The 9,508-nt window shown below is 33.3% G+C and overlaps 1 protein-coding gene across 1 annotated transcript; it reads left to right on the top strand.

Annotated features, from left to right (window-relative positions):
• The first annotated feature begins 2,182 nt into the window (after positions 1-2,182).
• On the top strand, positions 2,183-5,992 carry LOC106755879 (uncharacterized exonuclease domain-containing protein At3g15140). The gene is made up of 6 exons (XM_014638102.2): positions 2,183-2,441; positions 3,738-3,940; positions 4,337-4,417; positions 4,794-4,910; positions 5,048-5,171; positions 5,520-5,992. The coding sequence occupies exons 1-6, from the start codon at positions 2,214-2,216 to the stop codon at positions 5,718-5,720; spliced, it is 954 nt and encodes a 317-aa protein (XP_014493588.1). The 5' UTR covers positions 2,183-2,213; the 3' UTR covers positions 5,721-5,992.
• Positions 5,993-9,508: the final 3,516 nt, after the last annotated feature.

Below are 9,508 nucleotides of genomic sequence, written 5' to 3'. Positions count from 1 at the left end.
AGATTTGAATGCCGTGAAGAGTTTGCGGTTGTATTTAAAATGAAATTGGGCGTCGGTTGCTCTAGACACCGACGTCTATATTCACATAGACGTCGGTTATCTCACTAATATGAGGTCCAAGTTAACATTTCAACTGACCTTTTGAATACCATTAGACGTCAGTGTCTAGGGGAGCCGACATCTAGAAAGCTGAAACGATTGACGTTTGATTTTCTGTCAGGGATGTTGACGACAATTGTGATGGGGCGCCGACGTCTATAATGATGAACATAATTACTTACAGGCACATAGACGTCGGTGCCCCTTCTACCCGACGTCTATGGCCCTCGAGTTTAGTGAACCTAATTAATTACAGGCACATAGACGTCGCTTCCATTGAACCCCGATGTCTAAATTGAAGATTTTTTGTCTTTCCGCCTTCTATTCAGGCTGTAGATGTCGCCTTTTGACTACGCGACGTCTAAGCGCCTAGGAATTAGGTGAAGAGCATTAATTACAGCCCCATAGACGTCGGCCCCCCGTGAACACCGACGTCAATGGACTGTCTTCTCACCTACCCCAGACCATTAGACATCGGTTTGTGCCAATGTGGACGTTTACAATGTAAAATATGTCGCCTTAACCTAAAACCGACATCTAGGTTACCAAGCTAGTTACGATAATGCCACTGTCCACTCATATACGTTGAGTTACCAACAAACCGACGTCTAGAGCCATCAAAATGGGTCACAACCCGCGAGCCAACCCGGCCCGTCATTGGTTTGGGCCGGGTTGGGTTTGAAAAATACAACCCACTTATATGCGGGTCAGATTTCAACCCGGCTCATTTAGACCCGGCTCATGTGGGTTGAACCCGTGGTGAGCCGGGTTGGCCCACCAACCCACCTACCTAATTTTATTTTTTTAATTTATTATTTTATTTATGAAACCCTAAAAAATAAAATACTTTCTTCACTCACTGTGTATACCAAAAAAAGTAACCTCTGATATCACAAATTACTCTCACGGTACTTGCTCTCATTTGACGGTGCTCTCACCCTCATTTTCACTGGAATTCTTCAAGGAGCAGGTAAAACACCCTTCCTTTTTTCTTCTCTTTTCTCCACATTTTTGTTTTCTCACTTCTCTTTCTTTTTTTTTTCAAAAACCCTATAATGAAAAATATATTGCGAATTTGTTTTTTGTTCTGGGGGATTTGAAGACATAGAATGATTTTTTCATGTTCTGACATGCTTGTATCATATTTTGTTCATTTTATTTAAACAATTTGAGTATACATTATTTGAACAAGCTCTTTTTGATATCTTTGAACTTGAGAAATTATGTTACAGATTAAACTATTAATTTTTTGTTGATGTTGTTGAGTACTGGTTCTCTTTTTTTCTACTGATATTTTTTTATTGATTGTCGGAATTGTTTTGATATTAGGAAAATATTTATTAGTGAATTTAGAGATAACAAGAACAAGGGTCAAGGGTTACAACAAAAACAAAAAATGATGAATATAAGAAACTTATTTCTATGTTTTTTGTGTTTGTTTTTTAATGACATTTGAATTATATTGTACTTTTTATTATTATTTTGAATTGTCTTTAACATAATTTTTTGGAGTGAAAATTGTTTAAATTTAAATTACAGAAAGTTTGTATTTTTTTTATTTTAAAAAAAATGTAATTAAATGGGCTAGTGAGCAACCCGTTTACCCACCAACCCGTGGTGGGTCAGGTCGGGTTCAAGTTTTTTTGGCTCGCTAATAAATGAGCCGGGTTGGGTTGGCTCACTAAATGACTAACCTGTGGTGGGCCGGGCCGGGTCGAGCCAGGTTACCATTTTGACAGCTTTAACGACGTCTATTAGATGATGGTAAACAACGTTTTTGCACTAATAGATGGTTCCTGATAATAATCTAATTGTTTTTATGAGTAATTTTGCCAATTAAACTTTTATTTTATTTAAGACTACATATGTTTATTTAACAAAATTAAATTAAGGCAAATAAAAAACAACATGTTTTTTTTTTCTATAGTTTAATAGATATTATTTATAGAAATTTTTTATATATTTTTTATCGTAATTGTAATTTAGTATTTTATAATAATTTTATTGTATAATATTTTTTAGTTACATTTATTTATTTTATTATCACAAAAGTTGTGTACAAATAAATACTCCTTGGAAGGAGGGCAATCCACATTCCACACCCAGTGAAGAGAATGATGGCGCTTTCGAGAGGATGTTTGGCAAAGATGTTGTCACACCGTAATCCAATGTTTTTGTCCCTCTCTCCTCTTACTCTGCAGCCTGCCAACCTTGCACTTCATCGAACGTATTCTGTCACACCCTCAGCTTCGCTCTCCAATTCCCAGACCCCTTCTTTCCACGAGCTCCACTTTCACTGGAAACCCTTGTGCTTGTACCATTGCCAGGGAAAATGCGCCAAGGTTATGACTTTTTTATGACCCATCACCTTTTACGTCATTTCAGTTTATGGGTAATTTTTTGCCTTTCAAATTTTAAGCTCTGAAGTATCATGGGAGCTCCTGTTGATTTGCATGTCATGTGTTTGATCAATTGTTCCAATGGTAAATAATGAATGACATGACACTGTAGCATAGTTGATCAACGCCTTATTATCTACATAGATAATATATCAGTTAAGAGATTTATTTGTGAATGAAAGGGAGGGAAGAAGGGGTGTGAAAATGAATTAGACACCTTACATTGATTTTTAGAAAAATTATTTGATAATAACATCGTGTCAGAGTAGCTATTTTAAGAGCTAGTTAATTAGTTTTGAGTCACTTAATTAATGTCGGGTTCTCTTTTGTTGTATGCATATTTTTTTCCAAATTTTATTTTTTAAATAATCATTTGTTAAATTAAACTGATTATTTTAATTTTATTTTTTAAGTGACATTTTAAAAAAATAATTTAATCATTTTTTAAAATTGATTATTTTTTAATTAAAATGATTATTTATGGTAAAAAAAGTTATTTAAAAAGTAAATAAAAATAATCCATAATAAAATTGTAAATACTATTTTGTATTTTTTTTATAATTATAATAATAATAGTAATAATAATTATATTAGTATTGTTAATATTGTATGTCTTTCCACTGATCTATAATAATTTTTGTGGTGGATGAAGGAGCGGTTAATGATTTCAATTGTAGGACTATGTTTCTGTATCTCATTCTCTCTAATGAATATCCTCAAAACTCTTTCCGTTTAGAGTTTCGTGCATCTTTTGTTCTTCGAACCGATTGGAGTTCGTGGAATTTGTATTACATGAGTTACTGTATCACAACGTCAATTAAAAAAGTCAGATAACTTTGTGATTTATGGCTAACATGCACTCATCTCTCGTAATATGAAAAAGTATTGAATGACAAATGAATGTATTTTATATAGTACGAACATGAAAAAGTATTCCATGTCCATGCCTTTGTTCAATTTTTCCGTTCCATGTATGATTTTGAGTTGGTCGAAATAATGTGCTCTGTGGAGAAACCTGGTGTCATTACATTATTCTTTCTGTTTTGATGTTTTGGTGTGAACCAAGTTTTTCCGGAAGATAGCTAGTTAAGTCATTTAATTGTAGGTTTGGAAGATGATATTGTTAGATAGGAATCAGCTTCATCTTTTTGTCATGTCATGTTAAATTAAATTTGGTGTAATGATGACTTGGCAGCGGAAAAAAATGGTTTTATTGTTTTCTTTTCTTCAAATTTTCAGATGGATGATCCTATCCACCTTGAGACGTTTAATCATGATTGCTCCAGTGGGCTTAAAGTTGACATTGCTGAGTTGAACAAAATACGTCCTCAGAATCTAGACTATTTCCTTGTGCTTGATTTGGAGGGTAGGGTTGAGATTCTTGAGTTTCCAGTTCTAATGATTAGTGCAAAAACATTGCAAGTTGAAGACATATTCCACAGGTTTTGATCTGCCACTTTATACCATATCTAACAGGTGCAGTGTTCAGTGATTGCCTGAGATATTCTGTTTTTCTTCTTGTTCTTTTATATAGTTCTAAAATGAATATAATTTGCATTCTTAGACTGTAATGTTTTTGTGGGTTCAACATCAAATTATACAAAGATATAATTAGGATGCTAGTTTTTTTAATAGTTTATTTATACCTTTAATGGAATTGTAGTCGCGAGGTTTGAACCCTTAAATGCAACAAGATGGCTTGTGAGCCATAAACTCAAGATATTAATATTTTTGGCTTCATAGGTTAGTTTCTCTTGAATGTAAAAATATAGTTTATATATGAAGACCGTTACTTTTTGTTTATCTTACAATTTACTTTTGTGTTGGTCCTTTAACAGGTTTGTGAGACCCTCAAAAATGAGTGAACGGAGAATAAACGAATACATTGCAAACAAATATGGGAAATTTGGAGTTCACAAGTATGCTGCTTAATCTGCCTTTAGTAATCTAGCCTGATTCATACTTTTGATCCACATACAATCTCTGTTTTCACTTTTGTTGCAACATATACAATCTGAAAAACAAATATATCCTCCAATTCCCCTTCCACGTGTATTTATTTGATAAATTGATAACTAATAGTAATTTTTATGGCTGCTGCTTATAGTAACATTTTTAGAGATTTCTGGTTTGAAATATCCTATAACTGGTGAACAATGAGTTAGACTGGTGAAAAGATAGCTGTTAGCCATTACAATGAAAATCATTTTACTGTATCAGTTACAAGGGATTATTACCTACTTCTGCTACCTACAGTGTCACTCACTATAGTCATACTGATTATTATTTTTTCAGAGTTTGGCATGACACAGCAATCCCATTTACGGAAGTTATTCAGCAATTTGGAGTTTGGTTGATGCAAAATCAGTTGTGGATGGGTGCAGAACTTAATCGAGCAGCATTTGTAACATGGTAAGTATCATTACTCATGGTTTAACTTTTGTATCTCTTTTGTTTTATTTCTAATGATGCATTGGTTTCTGCCCTGTATATCTGGAACTAGAATAACAGAATTTGTTCTTCTACATCAAAATCTTTTGCTTTTGCAGTGGAAATTGGGATTTGAAAACTAAGGTCCTTCAGCAATGTGAAGTGTCAAAGATAAAGCTTCCTCCATATTTTATGGAGTGGGTTAATCTCAAAGATGTCTATTTGAACTTTTATAATAGGAGGGTAAGTTCACTAAATGTTCAGAATTGGCAGAAGACCATAATAGAATCTATTCATTTTTCCGTCTAACAACAAAAGTTAGGGCAAATGCTTCAAAGGAAATTTTATCTCATTTTTGATAAAATGTTTGGTTAGGGCGGCAACTCTAGATAGGTGCTATTAAATTAATATCAACTTACGGTTTAGATTTTGAATTGTTAACCTAAGAAATTATGAAAATAACAATACCCCTTTGATTTAACTGAGCATGATTCATCTTAATTGAGACGGATTCAAGTTTTTTCTTTACCTTCATTTTTCTTAATCCTAATGTATAACTTATTGTTTGCTTTTCTTTATAACGGGTAACAGGCCACAGGAATGGTTACAATGATGAAGGAACTGCAAATACCATTGATGGGAAGTCATCATCTTGGCATTGATGACAGTATGAACATAGCAAGAGTACTGCAACGCATGCTTCTTGATGGTGCACTCATTCAGGTTACGGCAAGAAGGAATCCTAATTCTCTTCAGAAAGTCAGTTTTCTTTTCAAGAACCGTATTGTATAATGTCCTTTTCAATGATCTGTTTAACTTGTTTAATACTTTTAATCATGTAATTGATTCAATGATTAGATTATGGATTATAGTTTCAAAACTCTAGTTCATTCTTACTGACTCTTTGAACCCATTTAGATAAAAGATGAACTAAAAAATGATTCTAGAAGCAAATATGTGTATTTGAACTCAAATATTCATATGGATACATGTGTGTTACTTTAGTGATTCCTATGTCATGAAGAAAAATGCACAAATGTCCGGTTATAATGCATGTGCAACGTATCAAGATTTAGTGATTTTATATATCTATTTTGTATTTTTGAAATGGATGGATGGAATAAATTTTCTTGTGATGGACAACATGAATAATATAAATTGTTTTTTATGTCCTGCGTCTAGATGTTGTTAGTATGGTGGGTTTTAGAGCCTGAAAAACATCAATTAAAATGAGCTACGTACTTCTTTACATGATATTGTAGTACGAACTAATTCACCTTTATTCTCTGTTTCTTTTGATCATCTAAGATTTTACTGGGATTTTCACAATTTCTTTTTGTTGGTTTACAAAAAAATACAAGATCTCATAACATTTTATTTAAATTTTGTTGAAATGAGAAATCTCACATCATAACTGTCAAAATGGGATACAACCTACGAGTCAATCCGTCCACTGTGAGTTCGGACCGGGTTGGATTGAAAAAAAATACATTTTTCTTATGCGGGCTAATTTTCAACCCGATTCATTTAAATCCGGTTCATTCGAGTTGAATCCGTGGTGAGCTGGATTGATCCACCAAATTTTATTTTTATTAATTTATTATTTTATAAAATCTTAAAAAATATCATCCATTGCATCTTGAAAAGATTGTAATTCTTTTATTCTAAAAAAGTTGTTATTAAGTGAGCTAGTGAGTCAACCCGTTTAATTCACAATCCGTGGTAGGTCGAGCCGGGTGGCTCGTTTTGACATAATTGATTTTTTTTTTGTTTTCTAATTTATTTTGTATTTAATTTTTAAAACTATTAATAAAATAAATTTAATTTTTTTAAAATTAAAATATCAAATTAAAAATATTAATAATTAGTGTTTTTAATTCATAAATGCAATGATGATGAAAAAAATGCAAACATTAATTTGTATTTTAACTAAAAACCACAAATAGTAACAATAAGAATACAACATTAAATTCATTTATATTATTATTAAATCGTTCTTAAATATTCCAAATCCATTGAAGTTAATGATGAAGATTTATTTTATGCATATAACATATGGTTTGAATGTACTTAACAAAATCGAGAGGAGCATTACGAGATATGTCAATATCTGAAGTCTTTTTATAATAACGTTAAAAATACTTGTATCTTGTTTATCTACAATAATCATGTATGGAATATAATGCATGCCAACATGATCTTGAGCATGGCATCTAAGTGCCAATTCTGGAGAGAGAGTACCCAAAGGGAGCAATACGAGAGAGAGGGTTCAAAGTGTAGAATGTGAGGAGGGTTCAAAGCGAGAGAGTGGAATTTCAATTTCAACATATTTTTGTGAATATTTCAAATTCAGTACCTTTTATTTATTTAAAATATATTCTAAAAATTATTAAATTTTAATTTCTTTGTCATCCAAATAATTCATTTCTTCTCTAAAAAAATTACAAATCATTTCCTTTAATTACCTTGTCCAAGCATACTACATACTACAAGAACATTTATTAAATATTGATTCCTCATATACATAAATTGTGAAATCCTGAAAATGAGTCAGCAATTTTGTGGACACTTGGCTGCAAAGGAGAGGAGGAATATTGGAAACTTAAAAACCCATTTATAATTGAAAAATAAAATCTAAAATTTTGGCACTTATTTATTCCTGAAACAGCCAACATTTCTTACGCTTCCTCTTACATTCTCAACTCCTCCACTCTCATCAACTCTCTTTGCAAAATCTTCAAATTCCCTACACTAACCCATTTAAAAATTTCTACTATNTAGTGACCTAAATCATTTGAANTCCAGGATTCCAGAGCTGCACACATTTTCTTCCAATTCGGAAAAAAACAAAAGGGGTAAGCTATTTTTCCCTCTTCTTCTTCATTCTAAGTTTCGAAACATGCAATCTATGGGTTGCATGTGTTCTAGACATATACACTCTTTAGTTTCTAGATAAATTTCAACTCTGAAAACTTTTCTGATCACAATTCGGTGATCCATAGGTTTGGGGAAAAGTTCTGTGGGCGTAAGACATTTAGAGCAAAAACGTGGTACTAGGCTGTGAAAAGCTTTCAGGTAAGGGGAGCTAGTTCTATTTTTGATTTTAGTTGTATGATGTGAATGCATGATAATTTTGGAATGGTATGTTGTTGGAGACATGAAATGAGTTTTAGTGACTTGAAATGCATGTATGCGTGTGTTTGATACATGAATTTCGTGTGTGATGATAGTGTGCTGTTTTGGAAGGGTTTAGATTGATTAATTATGTATGTTGGAACTTCTTTGGTGTGGGAAATCTGTTGTGGTATTGTTAGGAAGGAAAAATCAAGTGTATTAGGGTCACTTTTTGGTCATTTTAGAGGAAGTGAGGTAGTGATTTTGAGCAAATGAGGTCTATCACGTTTTTGGGCTGTTGGGACAGTTTCACCCACTGTATTGTGACTTGTTTGAGTCACTAAATTGGTCAAGATAGGTGCAAAGTGGTAAGATTGGGTTTTGGGTCCCTAAGTTGGGTAAAATTGGTGTTTTAGAGTTAGAAAGGAAGTGTGGTGGTCAAATTTAGAGTTAGGCATTCTTGGTGATCCTAGTTAGTTTAGGTAACTTAGGTAGGTCATGTGTGACTTAGTAGGCATGTTTAAATGGTTAAAAATCAACTCCAAGTTGTAGAATTGAATTTAGACCTCTAGGTTGATAAAATTGAAGTTGTAGAACCTAAATCATTGCATAAACACTTTATAATAATGTTAAAAAGGATTAGAATGGTTTAGGTAAGTTTATTTTAGCATGAAAGTTGACTTATGGGTTGTAGAAGTTCACCAAAAGGATTAGAATTGAAAAAAAGGGGTAGAATTGCGCAATTATGCAGAAAAATCTACATAATTCTCGCTTGGGCGCCCCTAAAGGGGCGCTTGGGCGCCATTTCTGTTGTCATGTTTGTTTTTGATAGTTTGTGGGGTTCTAGACGTCCGTTTTGGACGTTCTTTAGGTCGTTCTGGGGGTTTTTGACCCTTCCGGAACCATTGGTGAGGGTCTCAAGGCTGTTTGAATTACTTAAGTATAGGTAATTATAGTTGATAAAGAAATGGGTATTAATAAATGATGTTTCTTTGAAGATATGTACTGTAAGAGTTATATATGTTTATTTTGCTTCTGAATGAGATTGTATGATTGATTGGATGAGGTTGGTGAAGTGAAACAAGATTGGTGATATGGATTATGAACTTTGAGAATTTTCTAAGATCTCTAGGTGAGATCACTTTAGTGTATGAATGAATATTGAGGCTCCTTCAAGGGAGGTTATCCCTAATACTCTGACGGTCTTTCATTCTCAAATAGAGAGGATTGACGCGGGTGGTGAGAGTAGTGGGAAGTCCTAGGGTAGACGCTTCCACTGTAGGTCTATTCCGCGGTAACNGACTCGCCTTGTGTGTNGTCGGGTGAAACCCCTCGGCAATGGCTTTGCAAAGCAGTAGAGTCCACCACAAGTGCAACACCTGCCCAAGATCAATATTCATTCCTAGTCCGGACGAGTCTAGGTCAATTAGGAAATTATATGTTTGATTTGTGGTTGTTTATATACG

Source organism: Vigna radiata, chromosome 2 (assembly GCF_000741045.1).
Source record: "Vigna radiata var. radiata cultivar VC1973A chromosome 2, Vradiata_ver6, whole genome shotgun sequence".
In the NCBI taxonomy this organism is placed as follows: Eukaryota; Viridiplantae; Streptophyta; class Magnoliopsida; order Fabales; family Fabaceae; genus Vigna; species Vigna radiata.
This window is presented reverse-complemented; position numbering and strand designations above follow the sequence as displayed.

Bases quoted from the DNA above. Each gene is read 5' to 3' on its own strand.
- LOC106755879 (XM_014638102.2), top strand. From the start codon at position 2,214: ATGATGGCGCTTTCGAGAGGATGTTTGGCAAAGATGTTGTCACACCGT. The intron at 3,941-4,336 runs GTTTTGATCTGC...GTCCTTTAACAG, and splicing joins GTTGAAGACATATTCCACAG to GTTTGTGAGACCCTCAAAAA. The intron at 4,911-5,047 runs GTAAGTATCATT...TTGCTTTTGCAG, and splicing joins CGAGCAGCATTTGTAACATG to TGGAAATTGGGATTTGAAAA.